This window comes from Podarcis vaucheri (assembly GCF_965113315.1).
Source record: "Podarcis vaucheri genome assembly, chromosome: 2".
In the NCBI taxonomy this organism is placed as follows: domain Eukaryota; kingdom Metazoa; phylum Chordata; class Lepidosauria; order Squamata; family Lacertidae; genus Podarcis; species Podarcis vaucheri.
In genome coordinates, this window is record NC_138760.1 from 28,425,642 (window position 1) to 28,453,470 (window position 27,829).

Below are 27,829 nucleotides of genomic sequence, written 5' to 3' on the forward strand. Positions count from 1 at the left end.
AGGCACGCAAGGCGAGCAGCTTTCTTCTCGCTGCAAGCCGCCTGGAATCGTCTTCTTCCCAGTTATCTGCACGGATTTCTTGCTCTCTCTCTCCCCCCCCCCCACCGCGTGTTCTGCATTTCCCTAAGAATGTGCGCGCGCGTGTACATCTTGTATCTGGAGGGTCGGGACTTGGGAGCCGCTCCGTGCGCTCCTTATTGGCACTAGGGAGAGCAAGGATGGGCTTAATCTTCATCCCTATGCTTCCCTATTGAGAGCAAGCCCTGGATGAGAGTTAGATCCGCCAAGCATCCTCGACGGATGCTGCCCGTGCCGGAGCCCCGACGTGAGTGCTTCCCTAAGGAATTAATGCGGAGTCGCTCGCTGCTTAAGTGACAACAAAACGCAGTTCTGATCCCCCGCAGTTTCAAATCTATGGGGAGAATTTCATAATGGGCTTTCTTGCAGCTCCGCAAGACGTTTCCGACTCCAGTGCCGAGCAAGTCCTGTACAGTATAAAGAAATGACAAACCCACAGCTTCCTTGGGGTGGGGCTTCAAAGGAAACCAGTTGCTAGATTACTACCCTAAGGGGCTACAGGATTTATGTAGTGCATAATGAACTTTTTGTGTGTGCGCGCGCCCCCCTTTCTCCCAGCAATTTTTTGTTTTTTTAAAAAAATCTGCCCCCATCAATGACAATTGTATTACGCGCGGGACCCGGCGAGCGCCTCCTACCGGCTGCATTGCCCGGCGGCGCTCTGTCGGGCACGAGCGCGGGCGCCCTGCTTGGCGGCGGCGGCGCGAGCGCGTTCCACTTTCCCAGGTTCGAGCTCGTGCCGCTGCAGCTGCTGCTGCTCGAGCCGATCCGGGCAGAACAGGTTTCTGCCAGTTTGGGTGTGTGTCTGGCTGTTGCTGTGTGTGCACACACTAGAGACTCGTAATCTCCCGGAAGCTGAGCTCTCCTTGTTGCATTGGGGAATGCTGGTGACTCAGTTGGGCTGGCTGGCGGTGCTTTGCAAAGCGCTCTGTGCAATGCCGGGGGGCATCCTTCCTGGCAGTGCGTGTGTGCGCCTACCCCCTTGGAGTCAGCAGTTTTGCAGTCTTCACTTTGAACCTTCGGTTCTGCCAGCAAAGTCTTTTGAATGTAGGAATGTTTTTGTTTTGTTTTTAATTCGTTTTCTTTTATGGCTTTGGAACAAATAAAGCTTTAGCAGGATTTTCAGAAATATTTGCCATCTCTGCTCATGAATGACCCCTGTGAGGTTTTTGTGGTTTTTTTTTTAAAAATGAAGTTAAATTCCTAATACCAGCTCCTAACTTACTTGTCTTTACTGTGGAAAGGGTTAAGATGTAAGTCAAAACTAGACTAATGGCCCAGATTAATCACAGTATTGATTTTTCTTATTTTTGTAATGGATGTAGGAACTGCAGCAGGAGAGGGTTAACTTTTCTTTAGCGTTATGTTAAATCCAGTTGAAAACTAGCCCCTTTTTAAAAAGCAGTGTGCAGGTAAATCTGCCTTTGTTTAAAATAATTTCAGGTGTTTCTTTAGAGCAAGAAACATTCAAATGATTAGTGTGGTTTTTTTCAATGGCCCATAGATCTCAGCTCTATTTTTAAAAAGTGACATTTTTTCAGTGGATTTTAAAAAGGTGATTGCTGGAGTGATTTTTGTTAAGGTTTTTCCCCCACCCCACCCCCCATAATTTGGTTTATACTTATTTTTTTTTTACACCAGTATGTAAAATCCCATGCAGAAAACAAAGCAATATTCATAATGACGTTCTGTTAGCTGCACATTAAAAAACAAAGGTAGCATAGTTCTATGAAATGAGCTCTGATATGTTTGTTCAAGGGGCCTTTGGAAGCAAATCCTTCTTATATCAAAGGGGCTTACTTGCAGTGAAACACACAAGGCTAAAGGTCTGTGAAATATTCCATTGAAATCAATAGTTACACTGTACCTATTGGGATGTTAAACAGCAAACCAGTATTTTCATTGCAATTCCTGCTGTAGCAAAACATAAGGCTGCAGTTATATTTCCACAGACTGGAGTAACTCAGTGGGCTTGCAATAGGATGTGAGTAGGGGGTCGCAGCTCTGGAGGATTAGCTTGTTTTCAGTGTTAAAATTGTATTTCCAATTGTTACAAATGCCTTTTAACTATTAAGTAATTGAAAGGAACTAATAACCATTTTGGACCATCCTTAGCTTAAAAAAGCAAGGTGGTCAGCCAGAATATCTATTCTCTGTTCTCGCACAGCTGAAAACCTTACCAATACCAAAACAAAACAAACTTAACAATAAATAGGCATTGCCCTTCCAGAGTTGCTTATAAATATGCTAAAAGAATAAAACTATCAGTATAATATACAGTTAAAACACAGCAGGGCAGCAGCAGTTACCATAAAAACAAAGTGATTAAAAGTTATAAAACGCCCACAAACTTGGCTTCAGGCAAGCCTCCATGGGTGTGGGAGGTGTTTTTTGTTGTTGTTTTTAGTGGGTGTGCCACAATTACTAAAAAGGCTTTGTTTGGTCACTGCTTGCCTGTCTACTACTCAGATGTACAGGACAATATAGAGAAGGGACCTCTGAAGACGATAAACTTAGACCTTGAGTCAACTCAATTGTTGCACTAGCGGGAGCCAACACAAGTCCCACTAGTGCACAATTAATCAGTTAAATTGCACTCCTAATTAAAAATCCTAGTGGGGGCAAAATGTTTTGACCTGGCTCCTAAGAGATGCTGATATTGGTGCTTTCCTACCTTGCCTGCAGCCTCACTGAGAAATAGTGTTGTGAGTAATCTGGACACGTTACACTGACAGACTGGAACGTGTCCAGAGGAGGGCAACCAAAATGGTCAAAGGCCTGGAAACGATGCCTTATGAGGAACGGCTAAGGGAGCTGGGCATGTTTAGCCTGGAGAAGAGGAGGTTAAGGGGTGATATGATAGCCATGTTCAAATATATAAAAGGATGTCATATAGAGGAGGGAGAAAGGTTGTTTTCTGCTGCTCCAGAGAAGCGGACACGGAGCAATGGATCCAAACTACAAGAAATAAGATTCCACCTAAACATTAGGAAGAACTTCCTGACAGTAAGAGCTGTTCGACAGTGGAATTTGCTGCCAAGGAGTGTGGTGGAGTCTCCTACTTTGGAGGTCTTTAAGCAGAGGCTTGACAACCATATGTCAGGAGTGCTCTGATGGTGTTTCCTGCTTGGCAGGGGGTTGGACTCGATGGCCCTTGTGGTCTCTTCCAACTCTATGATTCTATGATTCTAATCTGCGTCTGCAAGATGCCAGCTTTTGAAAGGCTATGACCTGTCACAATGGAGACTCTGGCTGTACAGAAAATTGATTTCATTTCCTCAGGGCTACATAAAAAAAATAAAAAAAATTCAAAGGCTGGTTTCTGATGTTTATTCAGCCTCTGGAAGAGAACACCTTTTGGCCTGATAAGTTATTTACATTTCAAACAAAAAGGATGACGCTGTATATGTTTTTTTGTTCCTGCGTTCACTGAATTTCTTAACGTCCTTCTCTGAAGCATGTGCAGCTGGGCTGCTTGAAGAGCAAGCTCTGGTCAGGCTTGTTTTTATTTTACCAGTTTCTGCTCTCACCTTTCACAAACACACGCAAATGTACATGCTCATATGCGTGAACATATCATTGCTGCTTTTTTGTATTTGAACTCTTGACTTTGTGCCCGCCTGTAGTAAGGGATAATAACTTCATTCATCCTTGAATGGTAAAATTAAACCCTATTGGTGGAAACTTGGTAGAAACTTGACACGCTGCCATGCTGATCAAACACATTGCAAAGCAAATTTTTGCTTTGCTTAATCAAGGGAGAACTTTTAATTTTTTTTTTTGTAAGGATGCCTTTGTCGAGGAAACTTCTGCAGCCCAGAAAATTTACTCTCACCAAGTTTGCTAAGAGCAGAATAAATTGTGCAAATATCACACAAACAATACTGTGGACTAGATGATCCTCTTGGTCTCTTCTAACTCTACTAGTCTATGATTCTGCTATGTGACTTGAAGAACTGCCTGCATCCTTGCTAATCTGTCTGTACTTTAAGATCTGTCCCTGAAGCCCTACTGAGGTGTAGGAATTATGATTTCACAGGACATGAGATAAGCCTACTACTAATTTCACCTTGCAAGAAACTCCATTTGACTTTGGTTGGTAGCCTGACCCAAGGGTCTGAGGTTCCCCACCCCAGCTATAGAGAACTCTAAGAGTTACATGGGCATCAGGGAGTACCCCAAAATGGCCCAAGTAATCCCTTCTCGTAGCAATGTAGGTGAGACTTCCTGGTTCATTTTGAAGCTGTATTTTGGTCTTACTTCATTTGTCTTTAGCCTCTACCTCTCAAATATTGGCACAGCAGTCTGTTGGGAAGGATAGCACTTCACTACTTATTTCAACTCTCAACAGGAAGGCTGGTGTAGGGAGCTTGGAGTGTTCCTCAGTCCTCAATCCCTTCCAACTCGGCTAAGTTCTGTTATTTGATCCAGCTGCTCACAGGGGTTCCCAGCACCAAAGTGGAGAGAGGAGCGGGGAGGTAGAACGCAGCCATACCTCTCTTACTTGCTCAGTTATCTCAGAATCTTGACCCACCAAACGTTATCACAATCCCAACTCCCATCAGCCCCCAGCCAACATGGCCAGCGGTCAGAGTTGAAGTTGAACCATATCTTGAGGCCTTTAAAGGTCAACACCAACACTTTGAAATGTGCTTGGAAACGTACTGGGAACCAGTGAAGATGCTTTAGGACTGGTGTTATGTGGTCTTGGAGGCCGCTCCCAGTCACCAATCTAGCTGCCGCATTCTGGATTAGTTGTTGTTTCTGAGTCACCTTCAAAGATAGGCCCAAGTATAGCGCATTGCAGTAATCCAAGTGGGAGATAACTAGAGCATGCACCACTCTGGCGAGACCAAAAGTGCATTGTTTGCCGCTGAAATGTCCCCAAAGAGGAACTGGAACAGCAGTTGAATTCTCCCAGTTCTATAACTCCCTTTTGTAGATACGAATCCTAAAATTGCCACCTTATCTCCATATATATTTATCTGTGCACAGATAGGTACCTGCTGTTGTTCTTCTAATGGAAGCTGAGTTTCTTAGGTCTCTTGTTTTAAAACAGATCCGACCAGAATCCAAGGAGCATCATGCAGAGCTTCACTCTGGGAGACACGTCCTCCTTGAAATACTCTGTACAAACCAGATTTCTCCCTTGGCTTTAAAATGAAAAGCAAAATGAGAGTAGACTTACCCTGTTGCCAGTGTTGTAGAAACCGCTGTCCTCAGGGCTGGAGGACCAGCTAAATGCCTCTACAAAGACAATGAGAGTGGATGGCTCTTCGGCTCCACAGTTTCAAGGAGGGTGATGAGGGGAGAACAAGGAAGATGCCTCTATACCCAACTCTTTTTAAGCAAATAAGCTTGGATGTTTATAAGGGCTTAAACTCCTCCCCCAGAGGAATAACTTTGGAGAAGTTGCTCATCCCCCCCGCTAAGGTGCTGTCTTATATTTTTCCAGCATAAGCTAATAACTAACTTTACCAAGCTGCAGTATATAACCTTAGATTTCACCGGCCATTGAGGCTAAGTAGGGAAACGCTCTGGTTTCCAAAAAGATCCGGGCTGCTTCCTTCAAGCTATGCAAAAATGTCTTTGTGAAACAGTTGTTGCCCAAATTCTTCGAGGGAAAGCCCAGAAGCAGCTTGGCGGTTCATTGGGTGAGACCCCTTGCATTCCTGGGGATATAATGTGGGGCCCTTGGTCTCCCATTGGCTGCCCACCCAGGGCATAGGCACAGTTGCAAAGTGCAGGATGAAAATAATATCAGAACCAACAGGCGGAAGGAAGTATTCCAGGCAATTGTGAAGGTTTAATGTGCATTTGTTGTATAGTTCAGGGCAGGGTGAGAAACTGGGGGCGGAGTGCAGCAGAAAATTTCGGTTTTCCTTGGGCGGCAAATCTTTCTCAACCTTGATCCCATGGAATAAAAATGTAGTGTAAAATACAATAATTGTACAGGATGAAAAGTAGTGCTTAAGCATAGCATGCCTTCTTTCTGATGATACACAGGGGGCAAATAATTAGGAAGTAATTGTAAAACAAAGAGAAGCTGTTAGGATTTTAGAAACAGGCACATTTCTATTGCTGTTCTTGTAATCAGGCCTTTAACTATTTATTTTAACTATTTAACTAGCTCTGGTGATCATCTAATGTTTATTGGATGGATTTTCCTCCTAAATTGATTTTGGAATTCTGAATTTATTGTTATTCACGTTTTATACTGTATTTTATGCTGTTTTTGTTGCATCAGTTAAGTGTTTTAAAATTGTTGTTAGCCGCCCTGAGCCCGGTTTTCTGAACCGGGAAGGGCAGGGTGTAAATTTTTTATTATTATTATTATTATTATTATTATTATTATTATTATTATTACATTTGAAAGTTGTTGTTTTTTTAAAAAAATGTAGTCTTAGCAGGGCATCCATATAATGATAAATTTTCTCTTGGCTTTTATCTTTATATCCACTTCCGGAAAAGGAGGATGCAGACATAGACCTGCCTTATAGCCCAGGCAGAGGGATTTTTTTGGGGGGGGTTGGGTTTGGGGGCTCTTGGGCAAAAGAGTCATTTGGGGCCCCTTAAATGTATGGAAGCACATACAATTTCACTTTTTCACTTAATTCTGTACATAAAGCTGCAATGAATGTGTGAATAAATGCGTCATTGCGGTCAATGTTTGTTACAACTGGAGCGAAGAATATTACTTAATACACGTTATCAACACCACACTGTAAATACATGAATACAGATCATAGCAGAAGGGGGGAAAGGCATTGTCTTCATATGTGATGCTCTTATGTAAACAGAAACAGAAAAGAAGAAACTCTCCTTAAAAAGCAAAATGTATGACGTATGGTAAATTGGTGACAGTTTACTGATAAATAACAGTATAGGCAAGAGTCCATCCTATTCAATGAAATGAACTTCCTTCTTGGAAGTCAAGTCCTCAACCAAGTCACTCTAATCCAGACTTCTCCCAATTTTATATTCAACTGAGGTCTGTTCTAGTGCTGTCTTGGATATTTACAAGAGCGTCAAAGATTTTAAATACCGTATTCTTTCCGTGTACAAGACAATGAATTCCTCCCAATTTTTTAGTCAAAGATTGGAGGTCGTCTTATACACAGATTTATATGGTAAGTATTGGGTGAGTTGGCAAGGCACGCAGGTCCGGGAGATGGCTGGTGAGGCAAGGCTGTGCTGAGACATGGGGGATTGAGCAGGGGATCGCCCCCAAAAAGCTCAACAACAATAACGATTTCTAAATTTTGGGCTCCCAAAAGTAGGGGTCATCTTATACATGGGGTCGTGTTATACACAGAGAAATGTGGTATCTCTGCAGCTGGCTTTCAAGGCTGTTATCCTCCCCTATAAATAATAATGTTAAAAAAAGCACAGATCTATAAAAAGCCATTTTATTACCCTTTGTGTCTGTTTTCTAGTGTTCAGTTTGCCCTTGTAATGGATTAAAGGTTAGGAAATTGAATTTTATGCTTTTGTTTTGTTTAACTAAAGCTGTTCCCTGCTGGTTAATGTTCAGCAAGTCCATATATCACCACTTTCTTCCAGACAACAGGGCAGTTCCAACTTTATCTCCTTGCAGTTCAGTTCTGCAGAAAGCGACAGCGTGAGTGATGTTGCAACATTTCCAATACAGTGGTACCTCGGGTTACAGACGCTTCAGATTACAGACTCTGCTAACCCAGAAATAGTACCTCAGATTAAGAACTCTACCTCATGATGAGAACAGAAATAGCGCCCTGGCAGCAGCGGGAGGCCCCATTAGCTAAAGTGGTGTCTCAGGTTAAGAACAGTTTCAGGTTAAGAACAGACCTCCAGAACGAATTAAGTTCTTAACCTGGAACGAATTAAGTTCTTAACTACAGTGGATGCTAGGGTTGCGAACGTGATCCGTGCGGGATGCACATTTGCAACCTGCAACGGTGCGTCTGCGCACGCGCGGGTTGCAATTTGGTGCTTCTACGCATGCACAAAGCCCAATTTAGCACTTCTGCGCATGTGCGACCCCCGAAACCCAGAAGTAACCCGTTCCAGTACTTCTGGGTTTCGGCGGGTCTATAACCCGATAAAACATAACCTGAAGTGTCTGTAACCCGAGGTATGACTGTATGTAGTTGATTTACAGTAGACATTTCCAGTCTGCTGTGGTAGAATTTCCTAAGAAGTGGCACCGTGTAACACTGGCCATTGATACAGTTGGCTAGGAGTTAAAGTTTATGTGCAAGTCCTCGTGAGTTCTCCGTGAATTGCAGAGAACAAGTCTGGCAGTTGGCAGGTCTGTCTCTAGACCCTCCTCCAAAGATGACCTGAGGCACATTGTTCCTAAGCCCTTCAGAGGGAGGGTGTGTGTTTCTGTAAGAGGCACAAATCAAGTGTATCAGAAGGTAACGTAGCAGTGTTACATGTTTGTTTTAGTGTTGCGATTCCAAGAAATCCCAGTTTTGGCTGGTCGGTGACTCATACACGTAGCTATACCAAGCAAATTGGATTACATGATGACTCAGCGCTTACTCGGCAAGTTAAGGTTTGCATCCATGCCAGGGAACTAGTTTGGAAAAGAGAGTACAGTATCTGCCCCCTTCATGAGTCATGAAAGTAGCTTTCACCCACGGAAGCTCATGGAAGAGAAGATGATAAACTTATCACCACCTTATTTCTACAGTGCTGAGCTAATTTCCATTCTTTACTTTTAAAATATTTCTTTTCCTGGGAAAACTGATTCACAACTTCCTAATGAATCAACCCATCCATTCATACAGTCTTAAGAGAGACACTTGCCAGTGCTGCGGACAGGACCATATATACTGCGTCAAGGCTGGAAAGCAAACTCCTACACAAAAGAAACACAAATTGCCCTGAATAGTGGAATTCTGTGATCTGTAAACACTCTGCTACTGTTCTCTGCTTCCGCTGAAGCCCTTTCCCTGATTACAGGAAACTGCTCATGCTCCTTATTTTCCCCCAACAACTGAGCATTTGATATTTTACCAAGCATTTCCCACATACTCTTTAAGTCTTCGCTGCCTTTCTTTCCCTTTTATTACTTTATTTTATTTCAATATTCAAAGTTATACCATGCCACTCAGCGGTTATAATCCTATTCTACAATATTAATGACTCACTCACACCCAGTGTTTATAATCGCAATTATATTTTAAGAATTCCATCCTATCCGGTTTCATTCTTTTTAACAGATTTCTTACTATGTTCTGCTATTTTTCTTCTTAGACTTCAAGCCCTGCTGTGAACTTAGCCTATGGAAAGTTACCAGAAGAGTTTCCCAGTCCTCCTTGAAAGATTCTAAACTTGTGTCTCTTATCAGTGCCGCCAGTTTTGCCATCTCTGCGTCTTCCATGATTTCCATCAGCCAGTCTTCCTTTGAAGGTAATGCCGTAAGCATACTTCTCTTAACACAGCAGTATTCTAAGCCTGGTTATTTTTTTTAATTTTTTTTATTGGGTTTTATAAACAAGAGTAATGTTGTACAAATAAGTATACCAAGTCTAATCCTGGTTATAACTAGGTATTGCTGTCGGTATTGAAGAGGTTGATTGTGGGTTAAAGCCTCAGCGCCTAGGGCTTGCCGATCGAAAGGTCGGCAGTTCGAATCCCCGCGGCGGGGTGCGCTCCCGCTGCTCGGTCCCAGCGCCTGCCAACCTAGCAGTTCGAAAGCACCCCCGGGTGCAAGTAGATAAATAGGGACCGCTTACTGGCGGGAAGGTAAACGGCATTTCCGTGTGCTGCGCTGGCTCACCAGATGCAGCTTTGTCACGCTGGCCACGTGACCCGGAAGTGTCTCCGGACAGCGCTGGCCCCCGGCCTCTTGAGTGAGATGGGCGCACAAACCCCAGAGTCTGTCAAGACTGGCCCGTTCGGGCAGGGGTACCTTTACCTTTACCTTTTATGCGCTAGGGGACGTGGGTGGCGCTGTGGGTAAAAGCCTCAGCGCCTAGGGCTTGCCGTTCGAAAGGTCGGCGGTTCGAATCCCCGCGGCGGGGTGCGCTCCCGTTGCTCGGTCCCAGCGCCTGCCAACCTAGCAGTTCGAAAGCACCCCCAGGTGCAAGTAGATAAATAGGGACCGCTTACTGGCGGGAAGGTAAACGGCATTTCCGTGTGCTGCACTGGCTCGCCAGATGCAGCTTTGTCAACGCTGGCCACAGGACCCGGAAGTGTCTCCCGACAGCGCTAGCCCTCGGCCTCTTAAGTGAGATGGGCGCACAACCCTAGAGTCTGTCAAGACTGGCCCGTACGGGCAGGGGTACCTTTACCTTATAGCCCACTAGGGGCAGCAATGTTGTTTAGTCGTGTCTGACTCTTCGTGACCCCATGGACCAGAGCACGCCAGGCACTCCTGTCTTCCACTGCCTCCTGCAGTTTGGTCAAACTCATGCTGGTAGCTTCGAGAACACTGTCCAACCATCTCGTCCTCTGTCGTCCCCTTCTCCTTGTGCCCTCCATCTTTCCCAACATCAGGGTCTTTTCTCATGAGGTGGCCAAAGTATTGGCGCCTCAGCTTCAGGATCTGTCCTTCCAGTGAGCACTCAGGGCTGCTTTCCTGAAGAATGGATAGGTTTGATCTTCTTGCAGTCCATGGGACTCTCAAGAGTCTCCTCCAGCAGCATAATTCAAAAACATCAATTCTTCGGTGATCAGCCTTCTTGATGGTCCCGCTCTCACTTCCATACATCACTACTTGGGAACACCATAGCTTTAACTATACGGACTTTTGTTGGCAAGGTGATGTCTCTGCTTCTTTTTAAGATCCTGTCTAGGGCAGCAATGATTGGGATACAATTGTAGACTGGACACTGGATTTTTTTCCAACTAGAATTTGTAAATTGGTAAGACGCAGCGTGGTTTTGTTTTGTTTTTTAAGCCAAAGACATGAAGGAAAATAGAAGAAGAGAAAGGATTGGTGAAAAGGGGGTCAAGCTGTTCATTTGACAGCAGAATGTACTCCCTTGGAAGGTCGTGGTCTCTCCTTCACTGGAAGTTTTTAAGCAAAGGTTGGGTGGCCATCTGTCATGGATGCTTTAGCTGAGATTCCTACATTGCAGAGAGTTGGACTAGATTGGTCCCTTCCAACTCTACAATTCAATGATTCCTGGACAGGATGGGAGGAGAGGAAGACTTTTAAAGCATGGGTAGGCAAACTAAGGCCCAGGGGCCGGATCCGGCCCAATCGCCTTCTAAATCTGGTCCGGGAATCAGCGTGTTTTTACATGTGTAGAATGTATCCTTTTATTTAAAATGCATCTCTGGGTTATTTGTGGGACCTGCCTGGTGCTTTTACATGAGTAGAATGTGTCCTTTTATTTAAAATGCATCTCTGGGTTATTTGTGGGGCCTAGGAATTCATTCTTCTTTTTTTCAAAATATAGTCCAGCCCCCCACAAGGTCTGAGGGACAGTGGTCCGGCCCCCTGCTGAAAAAGTTTGCCGATCCCTGCTTTACAGTAATCATTTCTGATGCAGATAGGGCTCTGAGGCTACCTGTTCCAAGGTACTTCCAAAGACGTCACAACCTTTGTTTTAGCTTTCTCAAACATTAAACCAGAAGTTCAGGCCATGCGTCTCTCTTGCCCTTTAAAATAGGTAGAGCACAGTGTCCCCTTCAAAAAGAGAGAGAAGTGTTTGCTGTTTTGCAAGCCACATGAGAAATGCTTGCTTTCTAAGAGTAAACAGGGCCCTTTGCCAGAAGTTCAGACTGACTTAGGCTCATCAAAGAGAGGAGAGCCTGCCAAGCAATCTTTTTTGGGGGCCTTTTGATAACGCTGAGGATGTGTCAGAAGGAAAATGAACCAATATTACTTTATATATGTGTGTGTGTGAGAGAGAGAGAGAGAGGGAGCGCACACGCACACGTGTAACTTGGTATTAATGTAACGTTTTTATATGCAACCTGTGTATTTTTGTAATATTTTGTTTGTCTATTGTTGCTTCAGTTTTCCGGACACTGCTTGGAGATATGTTTAATATATTAACCATTATCAAATTGAATAACCAGTTATTGCGTTTTACTAAAATATTGAATGACAGGGGGAATCTCATGTACAGATGCCCTTTCTGTCTTTTATTTAACCACAGTTGTTATCTCCAATCGTTACACACACACATTCATTCATTAAGTTTGGCCTTTGACAGTGAACTTGAGTCTGGGAGGTTTGAGAACAGTCCGCCTCTGAATTCTTGGCTTGCAGCGGGTGCTTCTTGGCTTTTCTTCCTTTCCCCCTCTTGCTATCACAGGGCTTTGTTTTGTTTTGTTTATTCAAGTATTTACTCATGCCCCTCATTTAACTAGGTCACTCTTTTTCTGCCCCCCCCACCCCTTGGTCGCATGGAATGACCTACCAATTTTGTATCTTCAGCTGCACATTCTTTCCCCAAGGTCATTGATACACAACTGGAAACATCTGTCATAATACTGGTCTTAGCAGGACTCAACCAGCCCATTCCACCCACCTCTAGTGACTGCTTATACTGACAATGTCTCGTACTCCTTGCTATTCAAGCTGGTTCTTTCTACTTTTCAAGTGCCCTCCCCTGATAACATTCATTCTGCCATTTCAGATTAGGCTGGTGCTGATGACTGCGAACAACTAGCTTTCAGACCTGGAAACTGAGTCAGTTTTGTCCAGTTTCTCAGAAGATCAGAAGGTTGGCATCTTGTAAAATTTCAGCTCTGACTTTGTAGTTGTCAGCTTTTTCATGCCCTGTGTATGCTCATTTAGTTATAAAACTGGCTGATCTGCTGGTCCCAATATAATTTCCCACAATGCAGGGGATTGGGCTGGATGACCTTTGGGGGACCCTTCCAGCTCTACAATTCTATGATTCTTTGATTCTATGATTGCATCCCGGGGATACAATTTACTGTTCCATGGTTTTGATAGGATGGCAGAGCCCTTTGTGACAAAAGCCAAAATGGCCAGGGGTACAAGTAGCATACTTCTTGGCGCAGGTAGGTAGCTGTGTTGGTCTGCCATAGTTGAAACAAACAAACAAAAAAAATTCCTTCCAGTAGCACCTTAGAGACCAACTAAGTTTGTTATTGGTATGAGCTTTTGTGTGCATGCACACTTCATGTACACAAAAACTCATACCAATAACAAACTTAGTTGGTCTCTAAGGTGCTACTGGAATGAATTTTTATTTTGTTTTGTTTATACTTCTTGGCAGTTCTAACTGTGGGTACTGTTTTTGATCTGTGTTATAAGAGAAACTGCTCCCTTTCCCTTATGGGGTATTCCAGAGCCCGTATAGAGTCCTAGCAGTAGGAGAAAATAACAGAGGCCAACCAGAGTACAGTGGGACCTCTGGATGCGAACGGGATCCGTTCCGGACCCCTGTTCACATCCTGAAGCAAACACAACCCGCGTCTGCGTGGCTCGCAATTTGCCGCTTCCGCACATGTGTGTGACGTCATTTTGAGCATCTGTGCGAGCGGCGAAACCCGGAAGTAACACGCTTCATTACTTCCAGGTCACCACAGAGCGTAATCTGAAAACACTCAACCTGAAGCGCGTTTAACCCGAGGTATGACTGAATATTGAGAAGCAAAACGGCTAGTAAGCCTGATCTTTATTAAAGGAACTGTTGCAACATGGTCCCCACTCACCACACTCAGGAGGGAGAACCCTAAACGATGGTGTGCAAGCCCTTTTATAGACTTTTGAAATTGCCCACCCTGTAGCCCAAGACCACCATCTCAAAACATACATACATACATCACAAAAGAAGGCAGTCTACAGCAGAAATCCTGCCTGGTCACTGATTGCAATGGTCACTGATTGCATTACCTGGGCAGTCTGGCCATTCTTTTGTGATGGTTAATACTTTAGTTCCTGAATCCAGGTCACAGGCCCACCCTATTCATATACAAATATGCCCTTAAGACAGGATTTTCAAGCAAAAAGACAATGGGAAGGCTTTCCCTGTTTGCCTCCCTTACTGCAGAGGAATATTTGAGTTCATTGGGAGAGTCAAAATGGCTTCAGGATTGCTCTCACATACTATTTCAGACGCATGGTTCATATATTTAGATATTTGCATTTATGAATATTTATTCTACACTTGAGACCTTAAAATTCTTAAAACAATCTGCAAGTTCTTTTTCAGCTCATACTGCACAGAAGCTGCATTCAGATGCTTGGTTTATTGAACGAGTTTTGCAGGTTACAATCCAAGCGCTTCTGTCCCAATTTCTAACACTCTTTTTTTCACTGCAGTGCACACACACAAACACATATACATATACATGTGAAACAGACATTACAACAAAAAAGGCACAGAGGAGAAAAAGAAAGACTGTCCATATCCAAACAATATTCCCCGAGTTTCACAATACATTTATGTGACAAACGAAAGCTGAACATCATTTGCTGAGCTATGACAGGACAAGAGAAAAGATCATGACCAAAAAAAATTTCCTTTCAGGTCATTCATAATTTTTGTTCAAGTTAGCAAAATTAGAAGAAAGTAGCCCGAACAATGCACACCAGCATAGAATTATCATGTTACAAAGTCTTACATGGTGGGAAGGAGAGGATAGGTCAGGTTTTTATTTATTAACACAGATAGTAAAATCATAATGCTCCCCGATAAAGTAATCTTTTTCGAATGCGCTTGTGTGCCTTTCATTTTGTAGTTGACCTTCTCTGCAAAGGCCAGCTGCCATACCTTATGGCACCAGTAATATATTGCAGCTCACTTCAGAGCCTGCCCAAATCGAGCAATGGTTAAGTTGGGATCCCACAAGCAAGCAGGAGCAAGCTACTATTTGCAGCAAAGACCCCTTAATATGTCCTTGTACATTTAATCCTCTTAAATCCTTGCGCTTGCCTGCCTTCTGCGCTTGTCTGCACAGAGAACCCTGACTCCTTTATGACCTGTCCTTTGCATGTCCTATCTTGATCATATGGCAGATCTAGACAAAATTGCTATTCTGGTAACCTTCAAAACCTAGTAAGTATAATTGAGAGTTCAGGCATGAATGTGTTTTTACAGTAAGGATTTCTATGTGTGGGTGGCAAATTAGGATTTTGTTTTTGTATCTTTTTCTCTTCTACAGCATCACCCACCCATATATAGGTGGGGGTTGCCTTCTGAGGCACTGTGCGCATAGGTGAAATTGTGTTTAATTGAAGCACCCGTTGAAAAACCCTGCAGACTAAAACCTCTGGGAACCCCAGAAAAAAAAGACCCTTTTACAAACCAGCAGCCCTACCGGACGGGTAGGAATGGTGGCAATGGAGGCACTCAGTCTTCCTCATTGCTGAAGCACAATTTGCAAACAATGACAAGCAGGGCGGACCGGTACCCCCAAAGTGCTTGGCTGTGGGTGAGACTCCCTTGGTGGAGCTGATGGTGTCTTGCGGAGGAACATGATGATGGGCAGCTGGCGCTTCTGCCTCTTCAGTTGGTCAAGGCATTTTTGGGCAGCCTCATGGTCCATGGATGCAGTTTCAACACAGGTGCCAATGTTCTTCAAATCGAAGCATTGTTTGAAGTGGGTCAGCAAGCCAGAACTAGCTCAGAACTCCTTATCAGGCTGCCTGAAGTGCACATACAGCATGAGATTCTTCTTGCGCAAGGTGTTGCCATCAATGGGGATATGCTGGCGGTTCATGTCTTCTAGCCATTGGTTCAGTGCCTCACATGCCTTCAACAGGGCCTCATCCTGCACGTGCCTGGGGACCTTGGCAGTTGTGGGTGTACAGGCACTCGCTGCCTCCGATGCCCGGATTTTCTTCTCTTGTACTTTAACGGCACATATGCTGGACTCATTCCTGTCAGGATACGCTGGGAGGGGGGGGGTCTTGCAGCCCCCAAGATGAGACGAAACCTCTCTGGGCGTCTTCCTGGTGTTGCACAGCTCCGGGACGTCCATAAATCAACAGTCCCGGGACGCTGCAGCTTCACATAGCAGATGCCTGTGCGCACACACACTCAGCAGAGATCAGCAGAAACGAATTGGAGAATTGTGTGCTCATTCTAAGCTTTTATTCAGCAATATTTACAGGACAAACGATCATGGCGTCCTCTCCCTTCAACTCCGAGAGAGAATAGAAAGTAAAAAGTACAAAAACACAACAGAGCGGAAGTGATAAGGCTACCTTCCATTCTCAGGCTTTTCCAAACCTAGAAAGTAAATATGGACGTGTGATGTAACCATCACACACCCAGCAATGGAGGACTGATATACAGTGGTACCTCAGGTTACATACGCTTCAGGTTACATACGCTTCAGGTTACAGACTCCGCTAATCCAGAAATAGTACCTCAGGTTAAGAACTTTGCTTCAGGATGAGAACAGAAATCACACGGCAGCGGCATAAGGAGGGCCCATTAGCTAAAGTGGTGCTTCAGGTTAAGAACAGTTTCAAGTTAAGAACGGACCTCCAGAATGAATTAAGTACTTAACCCGAGATACCACTGTACTAACAATTCCTACCAAACGTGTGCCACAGCACACATGCTCAAGCCACACTGTCAGCAGTCTAGCACTTCCAATTCCTCCTCCAGCGTGGGTACCACTCGCTGCCTCTTGGGTTTGTCATCACCTGAGGAAGTTAAAGAGGCTGTGCATTTAGGTACCATCTCAAAGAACGACTCAGAAAACACCTCCAAAACCTCCAAACTCCAGCACAATTCCTCTCTCTCAACCTCCTCTTTCAAATTCCAACTCTCCACAGGTCTCAACGGTTGGTGCAAGGCCTCTTGGGATTGCAATTGTGAAGGCCTGTGGGATTGCAAAGTTCTGTTTTTGCGCGTTTTCTGACAGCTTTACGCCTCTTCTGGGCTGTTTTAGCGATTCTTAATTCACTTCCAGGTTCGGCACAATGCATATATACACAGTTGCGTACATACTGAATGCATAAATGGGGGGTGTCTGTATATTGGAAATTAATAAAACTATATTTTTATTTTAAAAAGATCTATGCATGGTGGTGGTTAGGAAGAACAGATGCTGCTGCTCTTGTGATTTTGTTTCTGTGTGCAAGCATACTGTTGTCTTCTTTTAACCTTGCCTTACATATGTGTGAAAACACTCATAAAATTAACTCAGCTGTGCATTTGAAAATGACAATTCCGATTTCTGCCAAAGCAAAAATGTGTCTTCCACCCCCCCCACCCCCGCTCCAATGGAAAATTTGTTTTTATTTAATTTTGTCTTCTGGTACAGGCAAACTAGGTATGTCAGAAGTTCTCCCTTCTCCAGATCAAATTCAGAAGTCATCTAATGCGGGCTGAGATACACAGAAGAAGAAAAACAGACATCAATTTAAGATGCCAAGGTGAGAGTTTTGTGGATTTAAAGCAGGCATAGGCAAACTCGGCCCTCCAGTTTTTGGCCTGCAACTCCCATGATCCCTAGCTAAAAGGACCAGTGGTCAGGGATGATGGGAATTGTAGTCTCAAAACATCTGGAGGGCCGAGTTTGCCTATGCCTGATTTAAAGGGATATCACTGGAGGTTTGGAGTGACAGAAAGAATAACTATCAGGGTATTTATACTAAACCAGAAGTACCTGGGCTGAAGGACCCCATCGTGCCAGCGTCTCCCCACCACCTCCTTCAGAATTGGTGACTGATATAGCAAGCTGGGCTCCTTTTAAACAAGGAGGCTTAGCTCAAGGAAAGCCGAGCTAGCTACTCAGATGGAGGTGCAACTTCTGGTTAAGGCTCAGTGTGAGGATGATTATGCCTGAAGCAAAATTTGAGATCTGCTCTTGTGGTGGAGGCCTGAACTCTGCTCTGCATGGAGCTGTCAAGAGTGCCAATGATGCCCCTCGCCTCACCCAAACCTGAACCCTCATCTACTGAGACTATTGGGGAAATAAGTAGGTGAATAATGTTTTGGCAGCTGGGTCTGCTCTAGAGACAGTTGTACTTCAGTTGTGTGGAATCTAGGGACCTCCAGAGTGCTATCCTGAACACTTTGCTTCTGAACATGCCCCTTGAACACAGAGAGTTTTCTTCAAGGAAGCATTCATAGAAGGAGCGAACTTGTTAGTTGTGTGACCAACCTACCCGTTGATTTCAATATGGCTTAAGTACTGTATTTTTCTGTGTATAAGATGCCTCCATATATAAGACAACCCCTATTTTTGAGCCCAAAATTAAGAAATAAATATTTTAAACATTCCGTGTATAAGACGACCCCCTTATACTTTTCCCCTTGGGGGAAAGTATAGTCTTATACTCGGAAAAATATAGCATGTTCTAATTTTTTCCTGGCGTTGGACTTCAGTGTCCAAAGAGTCCTCATACTTATCTCTACCTTGCAAAGACGGTTGAAGCAGGCTTGCTGTAGAATTGTCTGAAAACTGGAGTCTGTTAATGAATTTGGGATTCTGCTTCCCATAGATGTGGGGCTGGATTTTCCTGGAATCTTTAGCAAAATTCTGGTGGGTTCCAGCAACTTCCCCTCCATGTTGTCAGAGTTTTCCACCGTCATCAAGTCAGGCCATCACCTAGAGGCTTGGTATAGGCCAAGGCCTACTCCATATAAATATTATGTGTGCTGCTATTGCCTCTGGGTTTTCCTCCCTCTCATCTTTATTTATAATTTTCTCTCTTTTTTTGCAGATGGTGCATATGTTTCTGATGATGTGAAATTCTTACATCGCCTGTGAAGAAAGCACGAACGGAGTTATAAGAGCACACTTTTAGCTAACTTGCTAGCATCCATGAGACATTTCCTAGTGGAACATTTCTGATACAATGGAGATTTTGCTTCTGAAGGGACTATTCTTGGTGCTGGCCAGCTGCTTCCTGGGGCTCTTCTACTATCAACACCCACTTGTCTCTGTGAGTGGGGAAAGATCAGGCTACAAAAAACCCAATTTCATAATAATTTTAGCAGATGATATTGGATGGGGAGATCTTGGGGCCAACTGGAACCTGAGAAAAGACACGCCTCACTTGGATAAGATAGCAACGGAAGGCATGCGGTAAGGTTCAAACCAACGCTTAGCGTCCACTATTGTTGCTGTTTGTAAAAAGGGTGGAAGCTACCCTAGGCACTGCACAAATATTAAAAAGTCATGCAGACCCTGTCCTCAGACCTGCACTTTTAAAAATGTGATGGAAAAGGGATGGTGAGGGAAGAGGACAACAAGCCAATTCAGATATCAACACAATCAAATTGCCATATTTTTCGTGTATAAGATGCCACCATGTATAAGACAACCCCAATTTTTTTAACCCAAAATTAAGAAATCCTGCCAGAACCCAAACCCGAGCCTGGGCTGCCCATGCCAGAGCTTGAACCCAAGCCCAGGCTACTCACACCAGAACCCAAGCCCGCGCCGCCCACACCAGAGCCCCAACCCCTGTCCATTCACCATCTGTGTATAAGACAACCCCCAATTTTTGACCCTTTTTTTTTGCAAAAAAACATCGTGGAAATATACGGTACATAAAGTAGAACGGAGCAATCAGTTTTGGTGGGACAGGCTGTGCTATTCACTATTAACATTTCTGTTTATGTCCGTGGGGCCAGCCAGCATAATCACGATCATTTTCCAGTCCATCTGTACGGTGGATGACTTTCAACATTGTATTAGCTTCCCCAGCCACCCAGAACCCTCCGTTATCAACGCTGTTGTCTGTGTAAACTCGCAGTCTATATGGCATCGTGGTTTGAGTGTCAGACTAGGATTTGGGAGACCAGAGTTCAAATCCCCACTCAGCCACGAAGCTCAGCGAGAGACCTTGGGCCCAGTCACTGCCTCTCAGCCTAACCGACCTCACAGGGTGGTTGTGGGGATGAAATGACAAGGGGGAAGAACCATGTATACCACCTTGAGCTCCTTGGAGGAATGTCCTTGTGATATAAACGCTAATCACAGAAAGCTTTCCAAAACCCAGAGAACCCACTTTTCATTTCTACCTTTCCCTGTCACATTTTCAAAATGTGCCTCTGTAACCTCAGGGCCTGTAAAACAAAGATTAGTTCAAAGATTCTCCCTGATAATGAAAGGTTGCGTCTTCTTCGGGATGGGCAAAGTTCATAAAAACTTCCTCAACAGACGTCAGCACTGACTTATAAAACCTGCCCAGGCAAATTGTCAGTCCAGGGAGCTAAGATAACAAAAGTGATTAGAACTTCTGTTTGCTGTTCCGTTTTCATACCACGCCGTCCATCTTGGAGGTGATTGATTCATACCACTCTTGTTCTGTTTGGGTTTTTAAAACGCCACACCAGCTGATAAATTCTTGCCTCAGAGCTGAACGTGAACACAACACAAAATCTTCAGGTGTTGCCAAAGACTTGCCTGCCCATGAGTTGATTCTAGCCTCCAGGAACACCAGGCCTATGTTTTGATCCTTTTAGACTCCTCAGGCCTCTAACACTCTCAAATTCTTCAAAAGCTGGTGTCAATTACCCCTTAGCTCAGGGGTAGGCAACCTAAGGCCTGTGAGCCGGATGCGGCCCAATTGCCTTCTCAATCTGGCCCGCGGACAGTCCAGGAATCAGCGTGTTTTTACATAAGTAGAATGTGTCCTTTTATTTAAAATGCATCTCTGGGTTATTTGTGGGGCTTAGGAATTCGTTCATTTTGCCCCCCACATGGTCTGAGGGACGGTGGACCGGCCCACGGCTGAAAAAGGTTGCTGACCCCTGCCTTAGCTGGATTAAATGCCACATCTCCAATCCTAAACCCCCATGACATGTATGCTGGTTTTTGGACAGTGCACATCTCAGTCCATAGTTAAGAGCATGATGCTCCGAAAGAAAAGCAACTACATTTTGATCCAGCCTACTTAGGGAATGATGTTCCTGGGAGAGGTTAGATAACTCCAGCCTGGCTGGAGATGTCAGAGCGTTGGGACAGTTTTATAGATCTCTCCTTTTGTGATAGCATCAGCATTCGTATCATCAACGAGTTCTGTTTGCTCTCTAGTGTCCTCCCTGCCAGGTTAGTAGTTTTGCTAATTCTGTGGGCACAAATACTTTCATGCGTGTGTAACAACTGCTGGACCTTTTCCTTACCCACCTATAGAGGACACCCAAGATGGGGTTGGGAGCTGAGCTTGTTGCTTCTAGGCAGTCAGAAATGGCTTTATTTCCCCCACAATGTAACCATGGCAAAGGATGTGGGGATAAAGACCAGACTTCTTAGCAATGGACTTGGAGGCGCAGAGACCTGAACCTCTAACCAGAGTAGCAAGGGAGAGAGGCATTGCCTTCCACCAGAAAGAACACTTTTACTAGAATTTGCTGTGTCACCATTTGCTGTGTCACAAATGGATCTGAGAGTTCAAAGTGTTTTATAAAGAGGAAAGCGGACCAAGAAGGGGGTGGGGGTCGCACAGAGATTAGGATTAGAGTGTCGTTGAGGCCACCATTAAGAAAACCTGCATTAAACTTGACTCGATCAGAGTGAATTCTTTCAAGAAAAAGGAAGCACAATAAATGGTAAATAATAGTTGGAACCTCTCTTCTTTTTTTGCCTCCTCTAGATTTATTGATTTCCATTCAGCGGCATCCACCTGTTCCCCATCACGAGCTTCTCTGCTTACAGGCCGCCTTGGCCTTCGCAATGGAGTGACCCACAATTTTGCTGTCACCTCGGTGGCCGGCCTCCCGTTGAACGAGACAACCTTGGGAGATGTTCTGAAGGAAGCTGGCTACCTCACTGCTGCGATAGGTAATTTAACTGACCTCCAATAGAAAATTAACCTGGTTTTGTATAAAGGGTTCTTGTTTTTATACGTATCTACATATCTGTGTATCTATACCTATATTTCTGCTAAATTATATTATAAATAGCACAACTCTGCATATTTCCCCATGCTTTTTGAGTGTTCAAAGTCCTTCCCACAAATCATCTCTGTACAAAAATCCTGTAAAGAGATTAGCAGAAGTACATCCATAATGCAGATGTGAGACTCAGGCAGAGAGAGAGAGAGAGATAGAGTTGTCCAAAGCTACCTCTGAAGTTCATGGCAGCGGTGAGATGTGAACCAGGGATTTCCTTGCTCACAGTCTGTTGGCCACATCAATTCCACATTAGGCTGATACTAAACACCATTGGCGTAGTATCTTGCATTGTCAATAAAAGCAGCATTTCTGGTTACATTGTTAGGGTTCACCATGGGCGAAATTGTGATCTTCAGAGGCTGTTCTTTGGGTTCCCCCACCTTTTGCCAGAAAGAGGGCCTTTTCTGCGGGGACACCCAACCTATGGAACTATCTAAAAACGTTTGCTTGTTAAAAATGTTTGCCTGGTAAATCTCTATTGCCTTTTGAGCGTGTCAGCCAAACCCCATCTGTTCTCTATTTTAATGGGTATTTTAAAAGCCACATAATGGGCTTTATTTAAAGTAGCGCAAAGTAGTTTATTGTCAACTTCAACTTGCACAATGGGACTCCCCACGCCCTGAATCTGGGTCCCCCCCCAATCCTTCAGAGCAGATTTTGGAGGTCAGCACACATGGGGGGAAAAACATGGGAAAGTCCTGTTGCCCATGTGCAAGACATTTGGCTCACACATTTATTTAGTTGAATACCACACAATGCTGTTTTTTTCTGCTTTTAATCTTTGTGTTTTATTGCTGGTTTGAGGGTTTTTTTTTTACTTCTTTTACGTTGCATTTGTTTTGATGATTATGGTAATCTGCAGTGAGGCCCTTTGCACGAACAAATCCACGAACAAATAATGGCATGTGAATTTCAGGCACCCCTTGCGTGAGACTATGGGGGAGCATCTGGGATGCTGCATCACTGGTGGAAGAGAAAGATACATTTTGCTTTCCATTCTGCCGTGAAAGGGAGGCATAATAATCACAGATCTGGGTCATACACTGGCAACTGAATGTGCAGGAAATTCTCCTCTACTTCAAGAATGATGGCTGGGAATTTCCTGACTAGGTCCTTGTGTCCTCTCCCTTGAGGGATGCTATTAATTGGCCAGAAAGAAATAACTTTTAAGAGCTCGCTATGTCTGCATCTTGGTGTTCATAGAAGGGGCTACCTGAAGGCTCCTCGAGTTTGATGGCCTAATCCCACTGGTCACCTCTTTGCACAGCCCTGTTTACCACATCTCAGATAAAAGGCATTAAGTACTCTCTCCAGTCACTGGTACATATGAGTTGCTAATATTGTTCTTCTGGCAATTGCTTCCTTTCAGGGAAATGGCACTTGGGACACAACGGCCCTTATCATCCCAACTTTCGTGGTAAGTGTTCCCCCCTACCCCATCTTGAAATCCGAACGTCCACTGCAGATTTAGGCCTGGTTCTTGCTCAAGACTTGAAACTTTAGATGTGAGCTCACGTGCTTGGGTGTTTCTTTGTACCAGTGCATGCCCTCAGTGTCAAGCCCTCCTAAATTATTATTAAATTTCATCCAGCCCGGACACTGAGGTCCCTTGCTGAGGGCCTTCTGGCGGTTCCCTCGCTGCGAGAAGTGAGGTTACAGGGAACTAGGCAGAGGGCCTTCTCGGTAGTGGCGCCCGCCCTGTGGAATGCCCTCCCAGCAGATGTCAAGGCAATAAACAACTATTTTACTTTTTAAAGACAACTGAAGGCGGCCCTGTTTAGGGAAGTTTTTAATGTCTGACGCTGTATTGTTTTTAATATTTGGTTGGAAGCCGCCCAGAGTGGCTGGGGAAACCCAGCCAGACGGGCGGGGTATAAATAATAAAGTATTATTATATAACGTGTCAAGATGAAAACTCTCTTCTTGAAATGCTAGTTTTCTATGGCTAGGGCGAGGTTTTGTATAGAGAAGCATTTGATTAGGTCAGCCCCTGCCCTTAAATCATTACTCAGATTTACTGCCTCAGTAAGAACAAACCCTTGGAGTCTAATCTCCCAATTACAGTGAAGACATCAAGACTAGATTGCATGAGCCCTTCCTGGAGCAAACTCCCTTCTCTGTACTGATGCTATCTGCAGTTAAGGCTTAATAGGCCCCTTCCTTCTTTTTAAATTCCTTTTTCTTTTCGCTCCAGAGCTTTCCCTGTGAAAACCTGCTCTTTAAAGCTCATTCGGAGCGAACGCCAATCCACGGAAAACACGAATTGATGTTTGTTCCGATTCAGCTTTAAAGAGCGGATTTTTGCGGGGGAAGTTCAGATATTTGCCTGCATGGGTTGAATTGTCAGCAGTGGAACTTGGGACAGCTGTTTTGCCTGGTCGCAACACTTCTTGTGACTGCAGTGGTTGCAGATGGACTTTATACAACCAACAGTATAAACCTGTTTCCTTAGAAACAACCCAAAATTGTTTTCTGGTCACAACAAGTGGCCTTGCATATTCTAATACTGTGGCTTTAATTCCAGGTTTTGATTACTACCTGGGGATACCCTATAGCCATGATATGGGCTGCACTGACACACCGGGCTATAACCTCCCTCTTTGCCCAGCTTGCCCCGGGCACACTGCAGCAATGAGGTATGATTCCTGGTGTCCTTGCAGACAGGCTTCCGGAACTCAGTAGGAGCCAGATTCTGCTGGGAAATTCACAACTGAGGCATGACAGAGAGAGACATCCCCTCTTGTTTGTCCCCCATGTTAGGTAATCAGAGATGCCTGCCAAAGGCTCTTGTAAATCTGCCTTTTGTGTATGGACAGGGTCATTTTGGCCAAATCATGTCATGAAATTCTACTCAGTATTGATCTGGAGCAGAACTCCAACGTATAGTTAGCAGAGTAAAAACTTATACACGTTGCAGGATTCTCAGAGGCAATTGTATTTCATCCAGCAGAGCTTTACTGCTGCTGAAGGCAAATGAGCATAATGGTCTCAAATCCAATGCATTCAGGATTGGCCCTGTCCATAAGAAATCCAGTTGCAGCAGACTTAACTTAAACGTACAATAACTTATAATACTAAACTTTAACACTAAGCACACAGAACACTGCACCAGAACAAAGAGGTAGAAAAAGAAAGTGAAAACCAGGCTTCTTCTGGACTATTATTATAGACTCAAAACAAATACAATACCTTGTTACGCAGATGCAATAGTTGCAACATATAGAGCACAACAGGCTGAATGATAATGTTTGAAACAAATTTCTTTACTGGTTACATCCTAACATGTGAATCAAGTCTAGGATGTAGACCATATACAATCCTTAAGGTATATAACCTATTTAATTAAATCCAACGCAGATATATTTCTTCCTTCTTAATACATTCTTGTGTTATACAGTCCTTGAATGATTAAGGAAAGGTCCCCGGAATGTCATGTTGTAACTATTACTATAGACAGCATAACCTTGTCAGAAAGAGGTAACAGAACCAGTTTAAAACCAGCTGTACTCAGCTTCTCTGAAGGAATAACCCAAGCATCAGGAACCTTCTGCTTGTTTCTTTCAAACAGAGAAGCTTGCAGAACCTTCTTGAAGTAATTAGAATAGGAAATAGCTCTACACATCAGATCTAAGAACTAAGAAATGCAAACTGACATGTAAGAACCCACACTGGAAGAATGAGTTTGCTGTTGGATATGTAAGCAGCTTTCCCCAAGCTGGTGACCGCCACATGTTTTGATAGTCTACAACTCCCATCATCCCTGACCATTGGCCATGATGGGTGGGGCTGATGGGAGTTGTAGTCCTACGAGGTTTGCAGAGCACCATCTAAGGCAGCAACCTTCACCACATCATGTGACAGTGATTTTCATATATTAATTATTTGCTGAGTGAACAAGTACTTCCTTTTTCCTGCCCTGAATTTTCTGCCATTAAGCTTTGTTGAATGACCCTGAGTTCTAGTAGTATCTGTGGGTGGGTGGGTGGGTGAGAGAGAGAATTCTCTTTATTTACTCTTCCCCCTCTGTTCATAATTTTATAAACCTCTGTTTTATAATAGATATCAATGAAAGAAAAACTAACTAGATTTTAAAAATAGATTCTCTTGTACCCTATCATTGCTTAACCACACCTTTCCAATAATAATAATAATAATAATCATCATCATCATCATCATCTTTCCCCACCCAGGAAACATCAGAAAGACTGTTATCCTGAAATAGCACTACCTCTTTTTGAAAACCTCACAATTGTCCAACAGCCCGTGGACCTAACCAGCCTGGCTGCCAAATACACAGAGAAGGCGATTCAGTTCATTCAGCATGCAAGGTGAGGACATCTCAGTAGTCAGTTATCTTATTTGGATGTAACACTAAATTATGACTTAGCTGCATTACATGAATGGGCCTGCCTAACCCTAAGGCTTGCACACTTTCTTCTCCTCGTGCAGTACAGCAGTGAGGAGGAGATTGGGAGCTTTTGCTAACTGCAGTTTTGCATTATGCCTCATTATGACTGACTGAAACAAGCCTTCCAGCCACGGTTAATGCTGTCTAATTTCACTAACTTAACAACTCTGTAGTTTACCAAAAAATCATTAGCAGTAATGTATGACATTTCAACAATTTCTAATTCATGAAATCTTAATTAATATATACAATGCGAAAATAATAATGACATGCGCAACTCAAAGCCAAGCAGCCCAAATATTCCTGAAATACGTCCATGAGAACAACTTTCTATTTGTGTACTTGTGCTGGTGCAATCCCAACAGAGCTCTGACAACAAGGTACCCGGATTTCAGTCTCTGTTTCGTGAATCTTCTTCTGTTCTGCCCGAAAAGCAATTCAATGCGGCACTAAATAAACCAGCTCCAACCTTAGAATGACACATTGCTCTTTTTTTGAAAAGGCTGATCAGCCGACCTGAAGAAGTTGCATCTCTCCAGCCATGCCCTGAAAAAGACACCTGTCGCTGGGGAAAATTCTCGTTGCTAAGCAGATGTTTTAGGCGTGCCTCAAGGATGTGCTTCAAGACTTGTTCCAAGTTTATGTTGGCAATACACCAACACAGGGCGCTACTTGAAATTTGAGGTGCCATGGTTCTCCACTGCTTTGGTAGTACAGCCAGGTTTGTTCTAAGTAACGTTGCTCAGAGTTGAACATCTCAACAGCTCAGCGTTGTCATCTTGTGCAGTGGTACCTCAGGTGGAAGACACTTTAGGTTACAGCCGCTTCAGCTTACAGACTCTGCTAACCCAGAAATAGTACCTCGGGTTAAGAACTTTACCTCAGGAGGAGAACAGAAATCGCGTGGCGGCAGCGGGAGGCCCCATTAGCTAAAGTGGTACCTCAGATTAAGAACACTTTCAGGTTAAGAACGGACCTCCAGAATGAATTAAGTTCTTAACCTGAGGTACCACTGTGCTATAAAAATCTCTCTGAACTGAGACCTGCGAGTATAGGGCGGTATAGAAATTCAATAAATAGATGACTTTCTTTGTTCACAAGCTGACTGAGCAGCTGGAGACTTTTCAGGTGAGGTGTATTAAAACGAGGCAGCTAGAGGACATAACAATATCATCCTGTTCTTCCCATGGCTGACCAGATGCCTCTGGAAAGCATGTAAGTGGAACCTGAGTGTAACAGGTTTCTCCTTATTTGTGATTCCCCAGTAACTGGTGTTCAGAAGGATACTACCTCTGAAACCATATAAAATCGCCATCATGGATAATAGTTATTGGCAGCCTTCTCCTCCTTAAAAATCCCATTCTTAAGCCATCCAAACTGGTGAGCCTCACTACGCCCTGTGGAAACAAATTCTATAGTTTAATTCTGCATTTTGTGAAAGAGGACATCCTTTTTGTCTGTCTTGAACATTCACCTTCATTAGATATAGCTTCCTTCTCTGATTTTAGAATGTTTTATCATTTTACTGTTGTTAGCCGTTCTGAGCCCCGCTTCGGCT

At 43.9% G+C, this 27,829-nt stretch overlaps 1 protein-coding gene across 9 annotated transcripts in view; it reads left to right on the forward strand.

Annotated features, from left to right (window-relative positions):
- Positions 1-27,829, forward strand: part of ARSG (arylsulfatase G) — a 118,757-nt gene that overhangs the window by 20,843 nt on the left and 70,085 nt on the right. For 5 of the 9 annotated variants that reach the window (XR_014216736.1, XR_014216738.1, XR_014216740.1 and 2 more), the window contains exons 2-8: positions 9,322-9,477; positions 17,278-17,389; positions 18,683-19,047; positions 21,563-21,750; positions 23,233-23,280; positions 24,388-24,499; positions 26,054-26,191. Coding sequence is in view for 2 of the 9 variants with exons in the window: in XM_082212567.1 (XP_082068693.1) it covers positions 18,818-19,047; positions 21,563-21,750; positions 23,233-23,280; positions 24,388-24,499; positions 26,054-26,191 (716 nt within the window). In the remaining 7 variants the exon portion in view is untranslated. Of the gene's footprint in view, positions 1-9,321; positions 9,478-11,042; positions 11,062-12,662; positions 12,750-15,450; positions 15,566-17,277; positions 17,390-18,682; positions 19,048-21,562; positions 21,751-23,232; positions 23,281-24,387; positions 24,500-26,053; positions 26,192-27,829 lie in introns of those variants that run through there. The other 4 variants (XR_014216737.1, XR_014216741.1, XR_014216742.1 and 1 more) reach the window with 4 other exon arrangements.